Source organism: Sparus aurata, chromosome 6 (assembly GCF_900880675.1).
Source record: "Sparus aurata chromosome 6, fSpaAur1.1, whole genome shotgun sequence".
Lineage (NCBI taxonomy): Eukaryota > Metazoa > Chordata > Actinopteri > Spariformes > Sparidae > Sparus > Sparus aurata.
This window is the reverse complement of record NC_044192.1, coordinates 15,422,391-15,449,366: the sequence shown is the minus strand read 5'-3', so window position 1 is coordinate 15,449,366 and position 26,976 is coordinate 15,422,391. Positions and strand designations below refer to the sequence as shown.

Sequence of the window (26,976 nt, the reverse complement as noted above, 5' to 3'; positions counted from 1 at the left end):
ATCCAGGTCCTTTAGGTACACTTCTTTTCGCTGCGATCGATATCGGAACACCCTAAGTACTAAATTAAATAATTTCCCAGTCTGGGATCATTAAAGTAATTCTATCTATTCTATCTATCTATCTATCTACTCAAACTAAGTATAGTAAGTACGGGAAGTATGGATATCGGAACATGGCACAGCAATTCTAAAATTTCGCTAACCCTAGCTAATGCTGTTGTTTCTAAGACTAGCTAATGTTAATTTTTCCAATACTAGCTAAGATTTGTAATGCTAATGTAAACCTTGCTAACTCTTTATCGCTAAGGAAACACAGACACCACGCGATACTAGTGTTATACTATTGGTACAAAATAAACATTTTGGAGGAATTATAAATTCACGATCATGTTTTTGCAAGCTCTGTAGATGTATTACAAAAAAAAAAAAGATTTCCTACTTACATTTTTTAAAATCTATATGACCTTTAAATCTGTTTACAACTGCATTCTAGTGTGTTATAAACATTTATTCATTGTTTATATAGTGCTTATAAATTTTGAATAGTGAGCAGGCAAAGGAAAAACTCCCATAAAATCTTTAACAGTAAAAAGCATTAAGTATCTGACACACCAGGGCCAGAATACAAGTCTGGTTGGTGCCTAATGGGACGCATGATGAAATAACAATGAGCAAACCTCCCACCTGATATCCTTCTGTTCCGTCTGCACATAACCAGAAATATAAATAAAAGCAAAATGTAAGTGTTTTGTTTTAGATGTTTAGTTTATTTTTACAAAATGAATCAATTTTTTGTTGTTTTAAACATTATTCCCTGTAAATAATTTTTTTTCTTCCATGAATGGCACATTATGTTTTTAGCTATCTCAGGGTGATGAAGTTCTTTTGGTTTGTTTTACTTTTTTATAAATCAACACTCAATTTCAAACACTTAATTTTGTTGTTTGCATTTAATGATTTGCTGTTTTTAGGATCCGTCATTTGTTTATGTATAAAAGCTCATCTGAGTATTCACATAAGTGTTGCCCGTGGGGGGAATTCAACTGCTTGTGCTCTCATGTGAGAAGGCTGGGTCCCATCACGCACACACATACTGTGCGCAAACGGATGTGATCATCCATTATCTCCAGTGTGGCAACCACGCATTTTAGCTGCAGAATAGAACAAGGTGAGAATGGAGGAGGCCGAAGAAAATGGAAAAAAGGAAGAGCAGGAGGACAGTGGCGGTTGCAAAGTAAAAATCACTAAAGGGTGTCTTCTAAAATTAGCAAAGGAGCACTTTCAGTTCTGCAAAACTGGAGTGCATCATTTAAATTGTACATGAAAAATGAAGAGGACTCTCATCCAGGGAGGAAGAATGGGAGGGTATCGAGGGTGGAGGATGGACTGCAAATAGACGAGGGGGCACTCTTTGGATATAGACCAAAAAGAAAACAAGCAGCATATTATTATCATCTTTATTCATGGAACATGTTAAACACCAACTATTAATACATAAATCTATTAAAAACCGTCACACATGTGGTTTGATTCTAAACATGTCACGGTAGTCATGGTGTCTCACACAGCACAGTAAAAATATAAAAGGGGATGTTAGAGAATATGCCTGACTTGCATTTGAACAACTTTTAGTGATAATACTGAAGTCAATTCTACACAGTGATACTGGCAGATTAAAGCAAGTCTACTTTTTCATAATATGTAATGTGGAGACAATGAGGGCTGACTCACAGGAAGCGTTACCAACGCTAAGTAGGACAGAAAGTCTCTTAAGGCTGCGGTTAACCAGGTGTGAATGACCTGTATGAATAAGACACTGAGTGCTTATGAAAGCAAAAAACATGCTTGCACATTAAAATAAAGTCCCTTGGATAAATAAAGGTTTCATTTGAAGTAATTGACTGAGCCTTCAGCCCAGAGTGATGACGAAGGACTTGTACACCTCTCTGTAGGCGTTTCGGAGCAGAACATATGGGAAGCAGCTCTCCAGCATGTCTTGACTCAAGAACGGCGATTCCTCCACGATCTGAGAGAATTGAGGTTGAAAGTGTTTAAACGTAGAAACTGAGAAAATCAATGTTTGTTTTATTGTTGAATGTACAAAATGTAAGAAGAAATTAATTAAAATTATGAACAGTTAGTATGCTAACCAGCTAGCCCTGGGCCAGAAGCCTCTTTCTCCCGGCAGTCCAAAGCTCCTGTGCTAGCAGCGTAAACACCAAGACTCACGGCTAACTGATTCAACAAGCTAATGGCAGCTTTAGCTACCGGAAGTTAGCTGTTACGCAGACGATATGCATATTTGTAAGGAGTATAAATTCAGGTGACCACTTCTTCCACATTGCACCTTTAACAAATCCCACCAAGAGACAAAAAACAGAAAAAAGAAATTAGTTTTTCATAAGAAACGGAGCATCATGGATTTTAGCAAATGTAACTCAAACAGGAAAGAAATGTAGCATTTTTGGGGACTATTTTCAGCGGTGGATTAATACACTTTTGGTGTGCTACTGAGTATTTAGAGCAGCGGGATGATGTATGTGGTATTCAGACTTAAACTGCCGTGAACATTGAATTTAGGAACATGTCATCCATGGCAACAGCAAAAGTCATTAATGCGTTTAATTGTTTTTGGACAAAAAATGGAGGAATACGTAATATCTGTCTTGTTCTAGGATCAAGTCATTTCTAGTTTTGGTATTTTAATGAGATTTATTAGTGAGACTTTTTCTTTGTTAATATGTTTACATTCATAACTTCATGATAAAGATTTCCCACAACACAAATGACTGTATTATATGTTGAGGATTTGATCTGGTTGTTGATTAAAACCTTTAATTCTGCACTGACTTTAATGTGGGCTCTCATGGTAAAGACCTCTTCATTCGTTTGAAAATTTCAGTTCCACTTCAAAGAATGCACACTTATTATAAAGGATTTATAAGATGCCCTTAATGACTTTATTGTTAATGATTAATTCAGTGGTGCTTCAAGATAAGGAATAAGCCATAACAGAAGACACAGCAGGCTTATTGTAAAGAGAAAAAGGGTCACAGCTTTTTTTTTTTCCATTTGTCAGTTTAAAAACTCACTTATGTTTTAAAACACATGATTAATAGCACCGCTCACCATGTGCAGGAGCAGGTAGACGGACTCTCGGTTTTTAAGGTCCATTCTCTCCGTGTTTTGTCCCAGCTGAAGCAGAGCATTGGAGGCCATCTGTAGAGCAACACAACGTTAAGAAGATCAAACAACTGGAGCGTTTTTTTTTTTGTTTTTTTTTTTACAGAGGAGGACTCGACCTCAACTGAGGCAAAGGTTGGCAGAGTCTTGAGAAAAAGCTCTTTAGCTGAAATACTGTCAGACTCGTGGGCCTGAGAAAACCATTTACCCCTTGTGTGCTACATGTATGGCTTTTCTCTGATTCTGCCAGGATCATCTGTGTTTTCTGTGAAACTATTTCTTAAATCAGTGCTCCTCAAGCAGTGCACCATAGTATTAATTAACCTTGACTAGAGGTAACTCACCAGGAGAAACTCTTTGAGGTGCTGCTCGATGTTCTTTGCCTGAACGGTGAACATAGCAGCAGCCACCTGGTTGATGGCCACAGCTAAACAGTGGACGTTATTGTTGTGGCCTGAGAAAATAAAACACAAAAATTCAACACTCAGAAAAAAACAGGAAAGAAATTAATAGCATGTCCTGTAATTTTAGCCACGGAGAGGATGTTTCCATGGTCCAGGCGATTAGAAAAAAATTACTTAATGATCCGTAAATGTTCACGGGTCAAACCTATTTCAAAACATGCCAATGGAAAATAGAGAAAAGAAAATAATCAGAGACAAACGCCACCCCGTGCTTTGATAGAAATCTCGGGCAATTTGCTCGCTGCTCTTAATGCTTTGGTCCAGGCCCAGAGCCAAGCGGTTAGGGTCAACAGGGCCACATGCCAAGAGTAACTGTATCAATGCACGTCAGCCGAAGTTATCTGTAAACAAAAGTCTCTCTACACAAACGTGTTTCTCATTAACCAGCATACTTTGCTTCAGATCACGTCAGTCAGACTGGAAAGTATGAAACACGGGGATGCTAATGCGCCTTGTGTTTCAGGGCGAGGGACACTATCAGCAGCTGGGAAGTAACGACTGGAAGAAGTACTGATTAGTATTTGGTCCAGGGGTTGTCTGGAGACTAATTACTGTCAAGCAGTCTGCAGCAGCTGGAAATGAATGAATGAATATGCACCGCCATGCTCTCGGCTGTAGAAGGAGTTGGGGTCCAAGGCCAGAGTGGGCAGGGACACGGCGATGAAGACGAGCAGCAGACAGGACAGCTTGTACTCCTCGTCGACTGACGTGTTATCTAAAAAGGAAAAACATTAAGAGATGAAAGAACTCTCCTGTGATGATAACTAACAGTTGGCACTAATAGTGTTGGTGTTACCTGTCTGCATGCTGCTGATAGCTGTGACGAGGGCCGGATCAATATTGCATGCCAATCCTGCAGCAGACGCCAGCTCAAAGACGCTTAGAGTCACCTGTAAAGTCATAAAGCATTAAAGGAGAACAGTTGCATAATGTGGACATGAAGTGCAATTCAAATTTATTGCACCATTTAATGTTTCATCATTTTGTTGCAGTGCTTTGCCCCTTGCAGAGAAACACCACAAAACACAGCCTGTAGGACGCTGATCTGTGTTTTGCATTGTATGCAGCGGCCGTAAAAAGTGACAGTCTCTGAGGAGTGACACTAAATCAGTGGTGGCGGTTGTCTTTGTCTCGACACACAGGTTTTGATCTCGCTCTATTTCTGGTTTCATGCATGGTCGGCCTGTCTGGGCAGAATGTTTCCACTGATGTGGTTTAGAGTGCAGAGCTGCAGCAGCGATCAGACTCTCTCTCACGGAGGCATGAGTGGGCTGCTGACGTCTTTGGGGTTATCCTGGCCCCGGCTGTGGCACGGCTGTCATGCCTCACTCAGAGGCCAGACGTAAGTAAGGGAGGGGGGCAGTTCATGAGTCACACGGATTGCTCCGGAGGGAGATAAGGAATTTAATTTGGTTGGTACGGGAGAATATAAGAAACTGTGTTCCTCTGCAAGCCTCCCTCTCAGATCTGCTGCACACACTCTGTTTGCAAAATAAATTAAATTCTGCCACACATTGTACTCCAGCACATTCTGCTTTCCTAACCTCGGATCAGTCAATTCCCCAAAGTCTGAGACGTTAAAACAAATGGATGAACGTAAATACGACTGCATGCCTTCGACCTACATTCTCCCACAATATTGGCTCTGGGAAAATAAACTGTTAATATGCTGTTGATAAAATGTGATGGGATGATTCATGAACACCGAAAGCCCGCTTCAGATCCTCTGTGGGATCTCGACATATGGACGCCTTCTTTTTACAGTGCAGCTGCCATGGTATAAAAGCTGTGCTTTACCTTGATGTCATCTTCAGGGGCAATGAAGTCTCTCAGGCACTCGAGGGGCCCCATCAGGTACGGGCAGTGCTTCAGCAGGACCTAGATTGCAGGATAACACAATGTTACAGAGGGAAGACCTTTATATTGGTAAGATTGGTCCTGCTGATACTGTATCAATACTGAGGGTACTACAGGACAACGCGTCTGATCAGCAGTAGAGTTGACCAGACAATAACCTGTCTTTATTTCTTGGTCAAGTCCATTTGCCAGGATAAAATGTTGCAGGTTTGCGCTTCTGCAAACCACTGATATGTTCATATTGCGTTAACATTACATGTTTATGACCTGACTTTCATATCGGCATGTGGAGCGGACGGTGCTGGAGTTATACTAGTTATACAAGCTAGCGACTGTAGTTCAACACTGCATTTCAACACTTGCAACCATGACACCACTAGATATTTCTAAGGAGACCTCGGGACAATCCCAGCTGTGTTTGAATATGTTTGACTTTCGACCGATTGGATCACGTCCAGACGCGTTTTTGGCAACTAAAAGCATTTAAAGCCAAAGCATCTTAACCGGCTGGTTTATGTGCCTAAACCTAACCAGGCCCTGAGCACAGCATTGTCAAAACATCACATTCAAAATTGAACCTAACGGAACATAAAGTTGCAACATATCTGTGGTTTGCAGAAACGTACATTCCCAACATTCATTCTGACAGCTGGATTAAAGTAAAACCAGTTTTAAAATCAGCTTAAAAGACAACAAAGTAAAGCAAAAAAGAAACCTGTAAGTCAAGGTCCACTCATGAGCTTTCTTCCAGAATGCTCAACTGCATCTAATGGGGTTCACTAATTTGTCATCATATGACATCATATGGTATTGAACTGAAGTTACCTGACAACAGGAGGTGATATAGATCGGAAATATGTCATATAATTAGTACAGGACAACTCCAACTGCTGATGAAGACTGTGAGATGCAGTTTAAAGCTTCAGAAATGCTAGTAAGAAAACCTTGTTTTCATTAATCCCCAAAACGAATTTCACTCTTCATTTTTACTCTCCATATTCAAAATGGTTTCATCATCATTATCGTCACATCTTGCCGGACATTACTTGTTTCAGACAGTCTTGCGCCATCGCTCTGAAGGACAGGATAACCCCGATGATGGTCATCCTCTTCAGAACGTTCTCTCCACCTACAGGTGTGTACGAAACAGATCAGAGGCTCACTGCTGTGAAGTGATGAATCTGTGCTCTGGTACAAATCAAGTCTGTGAATGTGTGACAAGTTGGGAATCACTTGGCAAGTAAGATCCTCATTCTGTAGTATCTCGCCTGGTTATTTGCACTTAGATTACTGTCGGATTCTAAGAAAATGAGAATGCTAATCTAGAAACGGTGGAAACATAAGAGCCTGTACACTTTATTTATGTTGATTTACTGAAGATATGTATTCATGTGTTCGTCAGCCAGTACAGAAATGATCTATAGTAGGCCTACTCATGCCTGTTCCTTGTTCTCTCTGCCGTAGCTCTTCCCTCTCTACGGCTTTTATCCTTTTCCATTTCTTTTCAACCCTCCTCTCCCACGTTCCCCTCTCCACTTCTCACCTGTCAGCCTCTTTTTCAGATTGGCCATTTCCTCTGGCTTATCAAAGTTGTTTTTCATCTGTACCAGGATGTCCATATTCTCGATCACCAGTTTCTGATGGAAGAGACAGAAGAGAAATAAGTGATAAAAACCACCTTCAGGTGGGAGTTGCAGACGGGTCATGGCCATGACAGAGCTGTCTGTCAGCAAGTTCAGAGCCACGGCGCTGCAACACCTCGCTTCAATCACAGGTGTCAAAGTGGGGAGTCTGACACGACAGCAGCACGAACAAGTTTCTTGAGTATCAACTGTTTCAAAGGAGTTTGACAAGATAAAAGGTAACTCTGAAGCACAAAAATGATTTTTTTTTCCCCAGCAAAATAAGAAATGGTGTCATTTCTTTATCATTTATTTTCTGCACTAGATTGAATTTGAAGTTGCGTTCACGACTCTCCTCGGAGATTTAACTATAGGCTGCATTTATAAACGCAGTAACAACTGAATCTGACTTTCTGGCACGGATTGTTATTTAAGGTAGGTAGCCTTTTATGCATAACTTTACGTGCACTTAAGTGATTTAAGCTTTTAACTCTGGATGCTGGAGAAGAAACTGCATCCTCCTGCTAACTGGACAGCTAGAAACCTAATGTGAAAGCTGGCTGGTTGGAAGTCCAGGGTTAGCCTTGGCTACAACTAAACTGATTTTGGATTTATCTCGAGCTGTTCTCTGTAAAATAACAACATAATTCTGACAATGATAATAAATCTTTACTAATCTGTTTGTTTTTCCACATGAATAAATTAATATCTGAATCCAATCATAATTGAGAAAAAAGCTAAACTCTTGCCAAAGCTAAGTAGCTTAGTGGCTACCATCTCCACTGGAATTCAGTTGAATTTTGTGCTGCTAAACTACCTTTTAAATCAAATACTTGAATGTATTGAAATGTAAATTAATTTTGTATTAAATTAATTTCAGTGTAAAAATCAATAGCAGAGCTTCATTTAATTCCTATTCTCTATAGAAATTATTCTTAAAAATGTATTTTTCTTAAATCATTTCACTAGCTTGTAGTGAAGATGAACTAGGAAGCTGAAATAATTTAGCAGATAATACATTTTCTCCGTGCATAACTTGAAAACTATCCATTAAATGTGAAATATGGTAGCCTCTTTGGATGTTTTAGGTTTTATGTGGGTTAGTTTATATGGCAATGATTTACGGGGGCATAAGATAATAAGGGCAAAAAGTGAAGGGGTTACAACTTACTGTGCCTTTGTGGGGCTAAAATTAAAACTCAGTTCTCATCAAAGTAACCTGGGAAATTCATTTCATCCATTGTGTCATACTGTACCTTCAGCTCACTGACTTGAGAGGTGATGTGCCACATCAGGTTCTCGCTCAGAAACTTCAGGCCATATGGACCAATTAGCTCTGCCAGGGCCTGTAACTCTGTTCAAGAAGGTGACATGAATAATTTAAGGATAATGATTGGAGGGGAGATGAGGGATCAACAGAAGCTTAAATTGATGTTGACGCTGAGCAGCCAGACATGTTTACAAGAAATACACAACAGGAAGCAAGCTCGAGTGGAGGTTTGTTTGCTTGTTTCCACAGCGGTGGATTTACGTGAATTAAAGCACGACTCTCTGCGGGCGACGCAAATAAAAAGGACACGGACTAAATTTGACTTGTGTGTGTAGCCGAATCAATGAAAGAGAGAGGCCACTCCAGCTGTAAGACCTTTCACTCAGTTCAACATCTCTTCCTGAGTATGGATGGATAAGGATGTGTGTGGTTAAAACCGGAGGTGGTTAATGGATGGGCGAGTGACTCACTGTCAGGCAGGCAGATACCTCAGTACGGAGTAAATATAGACAATAATGATGACGTTGTGAGGGGGCATCTGTTGAAGTGCGCTAGTCTCCAGGGTGCTGTCTTATGAATGCATCTTCTAGGCGTAGGTGTCTTTACTGTTCATGTGTGCTTGTGTGTGCATCAGCTTAGATCTATAGTGGACTGGATATGGCATTAATGCAGTCACAAGGAGGTGCTCCTACAAGGAAGCGTGGAGTCGTGAAAGGAAGGCGGTGTGGAGGAGAGACAAGTGATGCTGGAACAGCTACAAGGCAGGGACAGATGAGAGGGGGAGACGATAAGCAATACCGAGCTTTACATTAGCCAGGCAGCATCAGAATAAACTGCGAGACAGGCAGAGTGAAAGAAAAACACCACACACCACCACAGTAACAAGCTCCACATCCTCTTGAGCAATAGCTCTCCCTCCGCATGTAGTGTCAGAGGAGCTAGAGAGATCTGCAAATTGTTTTTTGTTTTTTTTAACACAGCGGGTCATCTTTTGGATCTGTGGGACTGTGATCATTACAACTTTAGAGTACAGGGGAACTTTATGATTCTGTCAGGAGGAACACCACATGTCTGTAAAAAGTAGAAAAAACTTCTTGTTGACGCTTTCTTGAAGTTGTCGTGGAAACATTCTAGTCGAAAAAATTATGTTGGTAAACTTTTTTTCAAATTACACCCACACCTCTTTGCGGGAGCTCAAATACATGTATTTAGTAACCAAATCGGCAGAATAAAAGTTGACAATGTATGTTTTTTACAAACTATTCTATTTTGTTTTTGGTTAATGGTTGCTTTCAATAGCCCAAGACTCATTTACTTAATTATTAAGAGAATAAACTGCAAAATCTATTGACTCAATAAGCTCAGTCTCACCGCATCACGAGCTTATGGTCTGGTTGGATTTAGGCAAAAGAATAAAATGAAACTAATAGAAGAACACTTGATTAAGGTGAGAAAAAGCTTTCACACGTTTTCACTTAAAATACAGGGTTTGTCATCACAAACAAGGTCTCAACGTCTCGTCAAAAAATATCCTGTGGTTTCACGCTTGCAAATATAACAAAAAAAACTCATCTCAAACTGTGGTCTCTGGCTTCGCAGCCATCTCGCCCAGCTGATACTCCACCTCCCGGCACGATAGTCAGCTATCAAATTTAAACATACATGTGGTTTCCAGTAACGTAAAATGCCAACATTTTATCCTGGCAACTGGGTTGAATTTAGTGTCAAAACTTGTACAAGTAGGAGGTGAACCTCTCCCAAAAGTTAGAGATAAGCTTTGCAGTCTTTCTTCCCTTCTTTAGGTGAAATGTGCAAAAAGCAACACCCCTGACTTTATTATGAGAGATGCTCCTTGAGGTTCTTATTGACATATTGACTCATGCTGCAGGTAAAATGGCTCAAATTAAGCTCTGGGGCCAACCTGACACATCTGAAAACTCCTCTGCTCTGAAATTTGGGTCGTTTTCTGTCGCCTGGTTGACAAAGCAGTGCATCGTGGGACAGTGAAGGATGAGGGCATTGCTGGCCTGACGCAAGAGACTCTCCAGGAACCTGAGGTGAATAAAAAATGAGAAAATGTAACCAGCCTGTACACAACTGATATGTGTAAGAGAAAGAAACTGAGAGACGAAGACAGGAAATGACAGATACACAGAAACCAAGAGGATGTTCTTGTGTGTGCAACTTGCTATGCTGTCTGCATGCATGACGAATGAAGGTTACTTCTTGCTGTATGCCAGTGGTGCAGTATATATTTGGATGTATGTGTTTTAACGGATATGATTCACACACACACACACACACACACACACACACACACACACACACACCAGTTTGTATAGAGCGTCGTTATGGTCTGTACTCCACGGGAGTCCAGCGGCTGCGTCTGCTGCAGCAGGACGTTCTTCACCAGCCGAGTGACGTCCACGTTGATGTAGCTGGAGAGGCTGTGCACGCTGGCCGTGTAGGCTCTTAATCCTGCCAGGAGGTCCGTGGGACGGGCTATCTCCTGGGTGGTCTGGTTGTAATTGGCCATTCTCACGATGATCCTGGAGAAACATGTTTAACCAACGGCAGTTATCACCAGGCCAGACTGGACCGAGGGTGGACAGATGGGACCTTAAAACTGGTTAAACGAGCCATGGCTGAATGGTACTATACTCTCATTAGGTCAGCACATTCACTGCTCCAGGGCTTCCCTCCAAATCTATTTATTTCTTGTCAGGGCCCGGCACCATCTCTCTTCCTGTCCCTGACTAGTCTGTATTTACAATGTTGGCCACGGAAGGACCAATCGCTGCGAGTGTGCCGCTACTCAAAGGGTGCTAATTCTGGGGTGACAGGGGAGATAATCATCAGCTGAGACATGGAGACTAAGCAGGGAATATACACAGAAAACATCAGGTTGCCCTGGTACCAATCGCTAATCTAAATAACAGTTAGCTCTGAAATGACACAGAGCAAGGGAGTAACATGATGGATCTCTTCTTTGGTTTTAAGTGGGTGCAACGCAGCCTGACACGAAGGAATCAGATAGTAAAAGCAATGTTCATCATAGTGATGGAGGAGACATTTGGGGAGAGACAAGAGCCAAATGATTCCGTAATAGCCAGGAGGACTGTGTGCAAAAGTGGGAGTGAGTGACAACTTGGAGAAAATGCAGCTTGTTTGTGCGCAATCATTCAATCGGGGATAAAGTCGGCAGTGTAAAATGGTGAAATGGTGGCATTATGTCAGCACACTAACACACACGGATAGAGGAAACAATACAACATGAACAAAATGTTCCTTTCATAATGAATGTCAGTAATTAGCATATTTCTGACAGTAATTGTTGAGCTGCTGAAATGACGTGCAAAAAAACAAAAAACCCCTCTGGTGCATGAGATTCTGGTGAGAGCAGAAATCTTCGTACATGTCACCTCAGGGACTGTTTTCTGCACCTTCAGGACTCATGACACAATTTATTAAGACAAAGATATCCCAGTGAAACATACTCAGAGAGGCGCGTCTCCAGATGAGAAATGAGGAACTCTGTGGGGACGACGATGTGGTCGAAGACGATGAAGTCAGTGCAGAGGCTGTAGCAGGAGCAGAGCTCTGTCAGCATTAGATGCATCTTGTCCACACTAGGAGATAAAGAGAGACAGAGAAGGGAGGATGCTCCTCTTTAGGATCTTAGGGCAAATATTTTGACAGTGAGTATGGATGTGCTTTTCTCAGACAAATAAGGTAATAAACATGTTGGAGGATTGTTAAACATCTCCAGAGTGAGGCTGCAGGGAGGAAAACTGAGAGGAGGGAGAGGGGGAGACTTCTTCAGATTTAATTACCAAGCTTTCTGGCTGTAGCTTTATACAAGCATACGATCAAAATGATAAAAAAAAAACGGCGACATATATTGTGCCTTCCAGTAAAACTGATTCGTTCAATACGCTGAGGTGTTTTGTTTCCTTATTTTTAATAGCTTGATTTAATACCTGTCAGCTCTGACTGATTCAACTTGAAGGGTAATAACGTTCAGAATAAATAACGCTGTTGTCGGGGAGAACAGTGGAATCCTGTCAGACTGATCGCTTAAGGCATGTGTCGTGGGGTGACGGAAATCATTTAAAAATGTCAGCTGATATTAAAATATTTCCACCACCATGAACTGCATTAACTAATTCTCGCCTTTGTGAATCAGAATTTGCTGCTCAATGTTTATTCAACTGTCCTTTTGACCTGAACAAGCACTCTTCATAATGCTGAATGTCTCCTGAAATAAGGGATGCATTGACTGAGCTCACTTTTCAAAACCTTTGCCAGGCCTGTATAATTACTGACGGATGAGGCGGAGCGAGATAAGGAGAGAAAGAGATGGTAATAATCAGGAGAAAACAAAAAGAAAAGGCTGACTTGGTGACGACGCTCCGGTCTTTCCTCAGGCTTTCAGCGCCCGGCTTCTCTTTCAGGACCTCTCCCTTCTTTGGCACTTGCTTCTTTTGCTTCCTGTGGCGAGCTGCGCTGATGGCCTCGGCACAGTGCTTGGGCTGCAGCTGTGGGGTTATCAAGTGGAAAGAGGTGGACGCAGAGGCGGACAGAGGAACAAAGAGGGAAGAAGAATTCAGCCCGGCACATATTGGGTGACTTGCTCAAAGACAGACATGGGAGACTGCATTTGCATTAGAGGCACTCAAAAAGTAAACACGTTTGTCATTTTCCCCTTAAGGGATTGGAGAAACCGCACCGCATTAATCAACCCAAGAGTTTGAGACCTGTCTTATCGTTTTACCCAAATTCTCAAGTCTCTCTCCGCCTCTGGCTAAATCCACTGACGGCAAGCTGTGACTGGTGTGATTATATTTGGAGATGGGGTTTGGCAGAATCCATCTGCAGTAGATAATTTGTTTTTTTGAAACCCTGAAATAGACTCGGACATCACCTGGTCATTGAGGTTGCACTGCTCAGCACATATCTCCAACACGACAGTGCTGGTCTGCTTGGCTATCTGCTCCAGGAAGGTCACACACAGGCGCAGACTCCTCTTCTCCATTGCCTCTATCTACACACACAGAACAAAGTGCAGTCGGTGTGAGTGCACAGAACAAATGCATCTCAATGTCATCAACACACATGCACGTATTTTCTCCCATAGTTCCCTTACTTACTTTTAATTCACTGTGTACTATATAACTGGTAGTTTCGATCAGCATGCATAACTTGGATATGATTCAAAATCACAGAATACCTTAGTTTATCAGAGTATAACATCAAGAAGGTTGTTGTGAATGAAGAAAATGTTATGTTGCTAGTGACATCAAACTGCCAGAGAACAAACTTCATCTGGACTGTAACCCAATGGTTGTGGTGATTAATACTCTGGTCAGCAAATGACTGAACACTGACCTCTTCTGGGCAGAGAGGGTGCCCACACTGGCTGAACTGAGAGCACACAGAGGGGAAGGCCATGAGGTAACGCTTCATGGTCATCTCCTCACTGCTCTGGCTGAACATCTTCTCAAAGACACGCGGGTAGAAGCTGGGAATGAAAAGGAAAGCATCCGATAATTCAAACTTAGGGGAGAGGAGAGGAGAAGAAAGGAGAGGAGAGAAGAGGAGAGGAGAGGAGAGGAGAGGAGGGACTGACCTGAGTATGGACAACTCAGACGTCTCAAACAGGAGTTCGTCCAAACTGTCTACCATCCTGGTGTGAAACTGAATCAAGTTCATCACTTTCGGTAAATCTATATAGTCCTTTATTGGCAGAGGGGCTTTGTTCACACTGGTGTAGGCCTGAAACAGAAGACAACGACAACCTCAGGGTGGCATTCACAGAATCTGACAATGATAACTTGGGCAATAACGACAGCCCTGCTGCCAGAGTAAAATGTTGGCATGGTACACTGCTGCAAACCACCGATACACAACGTTTGTGTGTTGATACGGCAAGTATCATATCAACATTTCTATAAAATGTGTTATATGATGTTCAAATTCAGCTGTCACGTTGGGATGGAGATGGGATGACGGTGGCTACTAGGTAAGATAGATGCTGAGGCAGAGAAGACTGTTTGAGACAGTATATTCAAGGTATTTTAAGAAATCTTTGCCCCTAACCAAGTGGTATTTATGCCAATTCCTAACCAATCATAAACTAAGGGTTGTCACAACGTAAGATTGAAAACTGAACATAAAAAGACAAAGTTGCAAAGAAATGTAACATTTCAACATATCTGTGGTTTGCAGGAAGGCACACTGGTTACATTTATTCATTTCATTACAGTTATTCCTGATATTTGATACAATGAGACAATTTCACCCACCTGCAACCTCATCCAGTCCAGTCTCAGCGCTCTCAAGTCAAACTCCTCTTTGTTTTCCACTGAAAGAGTAAAATAGAATCCATCATTGTTTAAATCAAACTTCTTTTGTTGCGTTTTAAATAGAGACAAATTACGTACAAACAAGCTCTACCGCAGCCTTGACTTGTGATTACCTTGTTTGATTGACAGAGCAGACAGGGTGGAGACGAACGAGCTCATCAGGACCGACTCCTCTTCTGGACACACATACATGTTCTGCAGAGGACAGGAAGGAGGATAAGAGATGGATTCAGTAATAAAAAACATTGTCGGTTTTCCCTCTTTCTGACACTTGCAGCATGACAGTTAATGAAAGCACAACGCAACAGGATTTTATGTTGCATGTGTACCTATGCTCATGTCATCTACAGGTACCTGTATGGTGTCGTTAAGGACCAAGGCGTCAAACTGCGCCAGGTACTGGACATGGTAGCGCTGAACCACATAGCTGCACTTTCTCATCAGACCTCGTAACTTCTCCATGTAGAACAGCAGCTCTGCCATCTGACTGGAAAAAAAAAAACAGAAAGAAACTTGCTAGCTGCCAGATTATTACACATTATCATGACAAGGTGGTTCTCTGCACCTATGACCTACTTGTCAATGTAGTCCTCGGGCGTTTTTATCTTCGGCATGTTCTCAGAGTGCCGGACGAGCCACAGGACCTCGTCACGGGAAAACGACAGAGCCATGAAGACAAACAGGGCCTTGGGGGTTTGGTAGGCACACAGAACAGAGAAGAAGAACTGGGAATGTTAGGAGAGACTCTCAGCTATCAATTGCAAAAGTCCTGATCACTCTGAAATGAAGGCTCATTCAAAGGAATTCCCTCCTGCTGTGAAAAGTCCAGTGATCAGAATTTAATTTTGAACTTGCAGGAAAAAAATATGATTTGAAATCTTTAGACGCAGCTGTGTCATGCTCATTACTCCACTTCTACCTTTGGTCCCAGAAGTCCGGGTTCATCCTCCAGAACATTGAATAATTCCTTCAGCGCTCCTCTCAGAAACTGCCTCCGCTCTCTGTGCATCGCTCCACTGAACACAGGAAATGTTTATTAAGTTTAGTTCTCGCAGCTCAATTCCAAGTCGTACATTAATATTTGTTGCACAAAAGTGTTAAAAAACTGCTTAGTTTGCTGCCAGTCTCACCAGTTGACTATCACGTGTTCACGACACTCCTTGATGTCTGCAATCCGCTTGTTATATCTGAAAAAAAAGAATAATTACATAGACAAATTCAATTGGAAGATTATTAACAATTTTAAAAAGTAAATCAGTTATAGATGGATTGATCCCAGTGCTCAGGGATATAATGAGTTTTCATCTTCAGAAACTCTCGCACTGTAATCAGTAATTGCTTTACTGTGATCTCTAGTTTGTACTGCATAATATCATCTTCCTCATATTTTGTCTGTAATCAACGTTCTTCATCTTCAAATATAATTACACTGAGACACTAACAACAGTTATTACTTTTTACATTTGTTGTTGGAAATGTTGACATTGCTGAAGGATAATTAAGACAATTTTATTATTACATTGATTTGAAGCTCATGCAGCCTCAGCAGTTCATATGGCAGTCTTTGGAATCAATACTAACTACTAACTATATATGTATATGTATGAAATTGCCTTTAAAATATTAAAAAGTTTAATAAAAGTTGACAACAGAAAATGACGACAGAACAGTTTTTACGTGATATGTCATGTTGCAGAGACGTCTGCTAAATTTAGCATGCTAACCAGCTAGCCTAGGCGGTCCAAAGCTCCTGTGCCAGCGGTGTTAACACCAGCGTGCCCTCATTGCTCAGAGTTCCCAGGGTCCCTACTAGCTGCCCCACCATCTGAGCTAACTAGCTACTGGCAGCTAAAGTCAGAAGAAATTACCTGGTGATATGCTGTCCCCTGAATTCTTACATATTTCACTACGATTGCAACATTGTGACATACGTACATGGATAACAGTAACAATCTTTTAAAGTAAATGGTTTGTTTTTTGTTGTTATTGTATCTGTAAGGTATCTTAAATGGGCTCAGTTCTTTATATCTAGAATTAATGAGCAATCAAGATGAGGTCCTCAACAGTTAAGGATCTCTTTAATCCTTTGCTAAAATATGATCTCCTTTTCTTAACTTACTGAAATAAGAGGGCGCATTATTTTACACCCATTGCCTAATATCTTGCTTTTTAATAATTCTTTTTCCCACCAACTAGGATTATTTCTCCCACTGTGGAGAGAGTGGACTGTAGCGCTGCAGCTCACATACCCTTTAATGCTGTCGAAGAGGTCCTCGGTGACCTTGTGTATATTGAGCACCTCATCTCTGGTGAGGGTGAGGTAGAGGCCACTTCGCAGGGCCATCTTCCACAGCTCCTGGGACGCCTGGTTTGTATTCACGCTGCTGTGGCACAACAGGAAGCCAACTACGAGGGGCACAGTTAGTGACATTTATGAGAACACACCTTTGTGCTGCCTGGGTTAATACAGTCAATGATTGGATTATAAACCTAGTTTTTCTTCTCACATGTCAGAGTTTTCAAGTTAATGTTAAATGTTGAATGAACGTGACTTAAATTCTATCTGTTGGAAATGTTTTGGTTCAAAACATTAACTGGTTTCAGGGTAAAATCAGATAACACAGTGCTCCCGTCATGCCCACAGTTATTTATGAACATTGCGTACTGGCAGTGCCTCTGACGGTAGATTCTTTCATAAGTAATAATACCCCCTTCTATACTGTTGTGTGTAGTTCTGCTTTTCCATGATGTCAGTGTGTCTGAAATGTGCTTAAGCTACAACAGGACAAATGCTGCAGCTACTGGCATCTGAATAAAGCATACCTGCATTCATATATTTCTATTAAGTGAACAGAGGTAGACATTGTTTAGGATGAATAATACTCACTAATGATCCACCGCTCCATCACCTCCATAGACAGATATTCACACGCCATCTGTGGTGAACAACAACCGTATTAACTGCCAGCACAGACATATTCACTACAGCCTTACATGTAAACCTACGACGGCGTGAAAAATCATCCTTTCAGCTGAACTATATTGAGGCCTTCAGTATCTTCAACGCTGTTTTAATCTTGTCCCAGGTTTTAAAAAGAAAAAGAATAGTTTTGGGTTACAAGCATTATTATTTCTTCATGGAAAATACTGACTATCCTCTCTAAATATGCAAACAATGAATAAGTGTGTGTAATAACTTAGCTTCACAGGCCTTCTTCTCTATGGACTTCAAATAAGTAGCTGTGATTTTCCTTCAAATAAATATTGTATCTTTTCATGAGAAAAATGGCCCGGGGGTTCCTTTCTTGGCCAGGCTAGTGTTTCTTTTATGAGGAAGCCATGGGCAACAGCGAGGGATCGTAACATTTCATCAAAGGGGCGGTAATGGTCGCGTTCAAAGACTGCGCGGAGGATGACAGAGGACTAAACTGTGCACAAACAGGAGACGGCTCGAAATAAAAGATCATGGAGGAGCGGCGAGGTCAAACATAATAAGATAAATCTCTTACTAAATGATAGTGCTATAATAGGTGGGCTGGGAAAATGGGACACAGAGCTACTAATGTTAAGAGGGCTGTCTCTGATCTTCATGACAGTACATACACTGTTACTGCATCTTTTGGCTGAGACATCTTCTCTCATTTCTGTGCCTGACCTCACTGGAAAAAAAACATACTGTCGACGCCACCGCCCTTCCTCCCTCTTTCTCCCTTCTGAGATAAATAGAGGAGCAGAGGTGATGGGAGGGCGGACTCACGGTGTTGCAGCAGGCTGGGTCCAGCATAGCAGCTGGAGCACTGAGCAGGCTGAGGAGCTGGGCGCTCCGCCACTGCTCTGCTGGCAGGTTCCTGCGTGGGTAGACCATCCTCAGAGACAGCAGCGCAGACGTCACCGACTAGGAGAAGGAACAGAGAAAGGGAGGAAAAAACAGTGAGCGAGGAAGACGCAAATAGGTAGAGAGGGAGGGGAGGCAAAATGAAAGACAAACAGGGAGATGGCATCACTTCAAAAGCTGGAATGGGCATATTTTATGATCCACCACACAGAACGGAGTCTCTGCCAGTGTTAAAGACGTAAATGAAAATCATTTGTATGACAGTATTATTGTTTAATTATATGTTATTTTATTACGTTTAATTGTCATGGTTTGTGGTAGACCCCTTAGTTCCAGATAAGGGAAGTCTTAATTCTACAGTACATATATTTTAGACAACAGTGTGGAATGGTCTTAATCCATCTTAATCTATGCATATTCTTCCAGTATACTTTTTTTTCTGCACTACTTTTACTTTTAACATACAGAGCAGTGGACTTGTCTATAGACTATCATGGTGTACTTTGTCTTCAAGGAGACTTTTTTCATTTTCCTAGCGTGTTTTATATACAGTATGTTCTTGTGCATGTAAAAGATCTTGAAAATTAAAAAGGTCAAAGTCGGCAGCAGAAGCTTCTCCCTCCCTCAGAAAAAACTGCTTCTCATTAGTAGTCCCGCCTTTAATTCTGGGACTTCATGACATCACAATAAATGTCAGGTTTGGCTAGTGGCAGGTTTAACACGTAAGAATTGATTTAGCACAGCTGCTCTGATGTTTTAGCAGTGCTGGGTAAGGCATTTGTGAGCTGACCAATCAAAGCTGACTGGGTACTGGCAGCTAAAACAAAGAGAGCTGTGCTGCAGCACTTGACGGTATGAGAAAACGTGGCCAACAAAGCCCTTTGTGATTCTGATGATAAGGTCTTTTAGCTAAATGGGAGAAAATCCCTGCAGCCAGGTTATAAAACTGTGCTGAAAGCCTTCATAAACAGCGGAGGCCGATAAAGCCACAAATCAATAATAATAGTTTTGGAATGAAATGTTCAACGAGCACATGGTGCTTCCACCGTTATGTGTAGTGTTATAACAAGACCAAACAAAAGAGTGCATTGTTTAGTATTTATGTTGTTTTTAAATATGTGAACATGAACAAAAAGTATCACAATGTTGCTGCTATAATATACTGTAAGTTAATTTGAGCCTAACATTTATTTTACTTTGTTTCATTGTTAACCTTGGCAGCTGTAGCTCAGGAAGTAGAGCAGGTCATCTAGTAATCAAAAGGTCATTGGTTTGAATCCCCAGCTCCTCCTAACTGCAAGTCGAAGTGTCCTCGAGCAGGATAGTGAACTCCAAATTGCTCCGGATGAGCAGTTGGCACCTTGCATGGCAGCCTCAGCCATCAATGTGTGAATGTGACAAGTGTTGTAAAGCGCTTTGAGCAGTCTGTAGACTGGAAACACCACTCACCATTTTACCTTTAAATTAAAATATATCATCAACTTTTTATGTACCTTTGTCTTTTATATAAAGGGTTCTGTTTGCAGAAACAGTTCTTTCTGGTATGATTTATTTTTTACCAATTCATGATTTTCAATTGTGCAATCCAGGGACTGTTGATAAAAGATGTTGGGTTGTTTTAATCAGACAACCTTCTTCTATTCTATTTTATTTTATTTTCATTTTTTTTTACTATTCCTAAATCCAATTTATTTGATCGTGCAGTCAATGAAATATCCGTCAAACTGGCGGTTTATTCATTTGCAGAATTTATCAGTTCTTCAAATTAACTCACAAGTAAAGAGTAACATGTTGAGCTTACCCTTGTGTGAGGGCCAAACTCCTCTGTGAGCTTTTTCCAAGTATGCTCGTACTCTACGAACATCTGGCCGAGCCGTGGGTAGGAGGGGTCACTGCAGGATTCATTACAGCGTTTAATTAATCAGTGCAGGGATAAGAAGATGGAGGAGAAGCAAGGCACTAAAATAATTCTAAATGGACAGCACTGTGTCAGTCCAGTATTATCTATAGGGGTTTTTATGATGAATAAAAGTCTAAATGTTTGTTTTTGGGTGGCTGACATAATGATGAGGGGAGACTGTTTACCTCTCAAGGGGCTAAGCTGTGTGTGCTGTGAAAGTCAAATGTGACATTAAAATGGATGCGTTTGTGTTCCCTGCTCATGCCTAAGATTGAGACAGGCATCATGCATTTTTCAGAGGGTATAAATAAATATCATGCAAAGTCAGCAGACTCAAAATGTCAGGACACCTCTTGGCAGTCAGAAAAGGTTAGCGGTGGTCTGTCGATGTGTGTAGCAAAATAAAATTATAATTAATTATGAGGGTCAAAGAAATAACCGTAGTGATGGATGTGGAAACTCATTAATTACAGCATTTAATCGAAGTGTTTGGCATGGCTAGAAAGCTGCAATTAGCAAAGACAACCCCTCGTTGACTGAACGACAGGTGAGTAAATGGAAAACAAATCTCTATCCTTCAATCTGCATTGTCACTTCAGCACACATTAAGCAAAGGCTTCATGTTTTCTCACCTGCTTCCGTTGGTCATCTCATGGGCGCAGTTGAACATGCCCACCAGTGCCTTCTTGTCGTCGATGCGAGAAAGCATGATGATAACGGACGTGTAGGTGATGATCAGATCCAAGTAGTTCTTGGTGAAGTCAAAGTTGATTGACTGAAATCAAAATGTCAGTTGAAGTCAGTGGTTCCAAAAGTAGATACTAGCTCCATGAAACTACAACAATTTTCCAAGAGCATACTGTAGATTCAGCAGAGCTCTACAGACACCTTAAAGAAAGACATTGTTATTGTAGTGTAATACATCATTTTAATCAGGAGAACCTTAAGTTTCAGATTGCCCCAATTTAATGTTTCCTTTGTCTGAGAATGGATGCCAAACTGCCCTGAATAGGCAAGTTCAAGTCATGTATTATAATATTATCCCAGGTGTTTCAGTGAAAAACAGGTCTAATCCTCCATCTCATCTTCTGACCATGTAGATGTGTTCAAAACAAGTTCAGAATAAATAGATCAGTTATCAAATCAAAATCAAAAGTGACTCTTGCCAGAAAAAAAATACATTATCCATTGAACATGAACACTGGGTTTCTTTGACAAATCAATGCTGATGCCACAGCAGAACTAAGAATCTCTGCTTTAAGTGAGTTTTGCATATGAATAGGATTAGCGGTTCAAAATATATTCAACATTTAAGAACAATAGCTATTTTTTGCTGATATTTGAGGGTTAAATTGGCAGTTAACAGGTTGTAGTGTCTTTATTGACAGAAAATGGTGGAACATGCATGGAGGAGCTATATCTAATCCTGTTTAAGCAAACATATGTGCATTTGGAATATAACTGGTTTGGAATATACTAAAGCAGTAGTGAATGCTATAGATATTTTCCTACTTTCTCCAAACCTTAAACCCCCCCACTGGAGTTTGAACCTGAACTTTTATCTCAGGCCAAGAGTAGATTATGATAGATTTGGGGAGACATTTGTGACCAACGTGTCCTGCGCTGAGAGATGCTCTCTCTCCAAATAAATCCAAACAGTGTGAGATTGAGCTGGCCTGCATTAACTGTGCAGATTGCTGCAATAATACACAGCAGGATATACATATTGCACAAGACAGGAGGTGCCACTTTAATTATGATAATAAAAAAACCTGACAAAGTGAACAGAAGGAGCGAGGAGGCGGGGGCGAGGACACGACATATCCTGCAGTATGCAGCAGGAGGGAGTAAACAGCATAGTAGCAGCAGCAACAGCGTCAGAATGATCCAAAAGTGGAGGAATGAGTGAGAGCTTGTCAGATTTTCAGCGGACGTTGATGTCTCTCCCTGACTTGAAACAATTACACGCCCCGCAGTGAATACTTACAATATCAAAGAAGCACTGACAGGCATCTATGGTGTTCAGCAGCTCGTAAACGTGGTCCTGAGCAGAGGGGGATTAGATTAGAAACATACAAACCTGCACAAAGACACAGCAACATTCACATTGTGTTAACCTTCTACTCTGATTTCCTCAGATATTTTGAGTTTCATCAATTCCCGAAGCCTGATAATCACTCCACATTTGCATATTTCTATAACATCATGATTGAGTTATTCTCAATCTAACAAACACAGATGATGCACCGGCCTGGCCGCGACCTCCATCGCAGAAATATGCAAATGTGAAGGGAGGTGTAACAAACTGCGGTGAGCTAACTGTCTGAATCAGTTATTCTCCTATACCGGAATAAACCACTCTATATGTAAATGTATTCTGTAAAATCAAAATAATAGGAGATCACATGCAAACTGAAAGAGAGAAGAGAGAGTAAACAATGCTAATGTCTATTTTATATTTAGAATAATGTATATTTATTCTTCATCTTTGTTGTTTCACTGTTGGTTAATGTCAACAGTTGTGATGTGATGCTTCTGTTTTTCTTCTGCTGTTGCTAAATGTCCTCACCATGTAATGTAACACGGACAAAACAAATCTGACATTCAAAAACTTGAGCAAAAAGAAAGCGAGAGAGAGAGAAAAAAAGAGAATCACCCTGAACTCTATGACATCCAGGAAAGAGTCGTAGTAGCTTGACATGGCCACCAACACTTCAGATTTCTTTCGCTGTATGCTGGTCAGATGTTGCTGCAAAAAAAAAAGTAAACAGAACTTTTCTGTACTGGTCAGGTATAAAGGGGGCAGGTAGGCGAAGAAGCTGCTTGTAATCTAATCAATTGCCTCCAGTGATGTCATTCAGTTGCTCAGTTGCATTGTGGGTAATGTAGCTATGTTTTGAAGAGAAACAAGAATGTGTAGAATGGAGGAGATGATGATGTCTGCTTCTGCTCTATCAACGTTGAGCAGTTGTTTTTAAATTCTCCATAATGACTCCTGCTGCCCACATTACCCACAATGCAATTGACTGGAGACAAATTATCAGGTTACGTGTCGCTTCCTCTGGCTTTCTACCACTTCTCACATATGCAAGTAATCCTCCCCAAGTCCTGTAAACACTCCTTAATGTGTAAAAGTGATAGACTTACACTTTAAATGAAGCAAATATATAAATATAATATGGACAAATCAGGGTTTGTCTTCAAAGGGCAGTAGTTTTACAATCTCACCAGAACACATTTGTTTTCTGGACATCAGAAGATATTCTTCAGTTACAACAACAAAGTTAATATTATTTACTTTTCAACACAACTGTCATAACAGATTTTTCTTATGAGAACAGGAAAATTATTTTGTCATAATGTTTTCAGTGGATCAAAACAAAACAAACCTTTTCGTGTCAACATCCTAAATTGATAATTTGACGATCATAACAAAACAAATTATGAAAGCAGAAAAGAAAAATAAAGCTTGTTCAAACATTGTGGTCACACTCACAATGTTCCCTCTGAAGTCGATGCTGGGGAATTTCTTGTTGATGTACTTGATGGCGGGCTCCATGCTTTTATCTGCCAGGAAGGACGGCCGTGTTTTCGGGTCTGTACATGTCTGTAACAGAGGAGATGATGAAGAAGAAGCGATCGGTCTGACTTGGGGGTTTTGGCAGTTAAATCCTGGATTTTTAACATATTTTCATGCCTTGCCACTGCTGTGCGAAATCCTCTGACAGGATTTGGTTTTTTTTTTTTTTCAGTTTTTCATTCTAAATGCAAGCTTGGCAGAGGAAAATCACTGGATCCTTAGACTAACTGAGAAAAATGTGAGTAGAGTGAGTAATTCTGCTCCCTCATCCCTCAACAACCACCCTCAAGGTGACCTTGGGCAAGATAGTTAACATGAAATTCATCCGGCGGGGTCGTTTGGAAGCTGACAGCTTAAGACTGAAGTAGCTCCCAAATGAGAAGTCTGACTGCTGAAAAGAAATGTGTGCATGCTCAGCAAATCCTCACTGGACCAGGGTTTAAAATAAAACGCTTCTCTCACTTCTCCTCCTGATAAATGCATTCATAATGTGCGTGCATACTCAATGCTCATATTGAGTTACAGAAAGGGGCGCAGTACACGAAACCTACTCTGTTTTCTCACGAGGAGAGCGTCATTTCCTGCATGGCACACACAGAACTGTCAAAACAATCATAGTCTTTCTGGAGTCGCCCTTAAACAGCTAATTACGTTCCCTGATTTCTTCATATTTTTTATTTTACCCGTCTTGTTTGCTTTTATTCTGCTGTGTGAGTTTCACAGCTTTCCGTTCTATAACTTTAATTTGAGGTGACGGAGAGCTCAGACTGACTTCCTGTTTGCACTTCCTCTTCGGAGAAACAAGCACAGTTGCAGCTGGAAGACAGTACTGACTTTTTCCACCATGGCAGAATACACACAGAGCACTTTTGTAAACAGCACAGTTGTTACAGTTATCACACATTTCATTGTTACAGTTTACATTACAGATCCTGGACACTTGTATACTTTACAGTATAGACACATTACAGGGTCATTGCTGACTTGCATCATTAAAAGACTATAAGTGAATTAGAGATAAAGTTCTCTCATATGTTTGGTTTTACCCAATCATTACTCTTTGTACTGATGAGTGCAACAATGCAGACTGTTAACTGTACAATCAAGTTCTTATTTCCCTTTTATGAGTTCTATGAAACCTGAAAATAGAAACTGATGCCTGCAATTCTAAATATGATTCAACTTTAGTTTATTCCTTATAATGGAATAACTATGTACTGATGTTTACTCTTAGATGTATCTTTTTATTGTTTGAAACTGTTTGTACAGACAAACTCTGGGACAATTAACACACGCAGTAGATGAAATTCAAGTTCCTTATTTGTAGTTTCTGTTACACAGACAACTCGTCTCTATAAATAGGGATGGGGTTACTCCTCACCTTCTTGATGTAGTTCATCCGTATCAGCACCCCATTCCCTCTCTCATTGAGGATGCTGAGCTTTTCAGCCAGTTTCTGTTGGTAGTCCATGGCTCCAGAAAATGCTGCACCTCTCCCTCCGTTCGAGCCTCGGCCTCCAGGACCCGCGTAGCAGTTGAACCCTCGGAAACAAGTGCACCCGGGGCCTCTCCCTGACACCATGTCACGTGGGACTCATGGGTGGAGGTGGAGCCAAGGGTCGAGTTTGACTGCATCATCATCCACATACTGTCACTGAATGTCAGCAAGTGAATCATCGTCAAAAAGAAACCAAAATCCCAAAACAATAAAAACACGTTTTAAAATTACAGAAAGTTGTTGGAAATACTTTCATTTTTCAGTCACATCTTAAGAAAGTACAGTCTTTAAAATTCATATAATTCCACAATTTGATTTAAAAATTACATATAATATGTATCTTTAACATGTTATTGTATAAAATGAGTGGCATGTCAGTTTTCCTGTCTGTTAAACTGTCACTGGCTCTATTGTTATGTGTGGTTTCAGCCACTTCCTCGTGCTGTGTGAAAAAAAAGACTCCTGTGAACAGAGATAACAGAAGGGTACTGATCATATTTATGTCCATAAAGCAGATTGCATTTATGTACAAATACTATCACAAAGGCAGTTAATAGGTGAGTTATACATGTATTTGCATGTATGTTTTCATACTGAATACTACAGGCCTGTCCGATTATCGAATCAGACAATCAGCATGTTTCTGATTATCATAAAAGAAAGGTTTAGCTTCGAAGTGTGGTGCGTTGGCTCCGACGTAGCCTGCAAAGTAAGATGTAGTGACTTAAAGTCAACACATATAATCAATAAATGATAAAGGGATATAGTTTAATTTTCAGATGTGTCCAAAATGGTCTCTATGTCACCACAAGATGGCACTGTTTACTAACTGAAAGTATTTCTTGGTGAATGAATGGGGGATCAATTATGCAACAAATTGTGTGTGTGTGTGTGTGTGTGTGTGTGTGTGTGCGTGCGTGCGTGTGTGTACGTGTGCATGTGGTTTTGTGTGTGTGTGTGTGTGTGTGTGTGTGTGTGTGTGTGTAAATGAATGATAAGATACGCTAGGACAGGATAGGTATGACTGTGCACATAGAGGTCGGTTTTGTAAGAGTTTGAAGGTGGCGTGATGGATAAAATGTGATAATTATATTATAGTTAATAATAATTTTGTGAAAATAGAATAACAATGGTAGATTATAGATATGCAGAATTCTACAAGAGACCATTTTCATTGATTCAGGGAAAATTTGGCTCATAAATGTGCAATAACTCATCCCGACCACTCACTTCCAGCACATAACTTGATGTACACTTGGTTGACATACACTTAACCACAGACTATAACAACCACACACATGGTTGTAGATACAAGGTTCGCATTCACAAAAGATTTAGCACCCGTTTTTGTTACTTCAGGGGATCATAAGACTTGTTTTCAGTGTGTAATCTGCTCTGTGCT

The 26,976-nt window shown here is 40.8% G+C and overlaps 1 protein-coding gene across 1 annotated transcript; it reads right to left on the bottom strand.

Annotated features, from left to right (window-relative positions):
• Nucleotides 1-1,443: 1,443 nt before the first annotated feature.
• Nucleotides 1,444-25,651, bottom strand: nckap1l (NCK associated protein 1 like). Its single transcript, XM_030421347.1, has 31 exons — nucleotides 25,458-25,651; nucleotides 23,993-24,103; nucleotides 23,153-23,245; nucleotides 22,484-22,540; nucleotides 21,129-21,271; nucleotides 20,398-20,488; nucleotides 18,519-18,656; nucleotides 17,649-17,697; nucleotides 17,011-17,167; nucleotides 15,892-15,948; nucleotides 15,681-15,777; nucleotides 15,338-15,447; nucleotides 15,116-15,248; nucleotides 14,875-14,956; nucleotides 14,702-14,760; nucleotides 14,026-14,171; nucleotides 13,785-13,917; nucleotides 13,321-13,440; nucleotides 12,795-12,934; nucleotides 11,894-12,025; nucleotides 10,727-10,945; nucleotides 10,318-10,448; nucleotides 8,383-8,480; nucleotides 7,048-7,141; nucleotides 6,551-6,633; nucleotides 5,445-5,525; nucleotides 4,444-4,537; nucleotides 4,246-4,362; nucleotides 3,528-3,637; nucleotides 3,130-3,219; nucleotides 1,444-2,026 (listed from the first exon to the last, which is right to left on the bottom strand). Exons 1-31 carry the CDS (start codon nucleotides 25,545-25,547, stop codon nucleotides 1,910-1,912), a joined length of 3,372 nt encoding a protein of 1,123 aa, XP_030277207.1. The 5' UTR covers nucleotides 25,548-25,651; the 3' UTR covers nucleotides 1,444-1,909.
• Nucleotides 25,652-26,976: the final 1,325 nt, after the last annotated feature.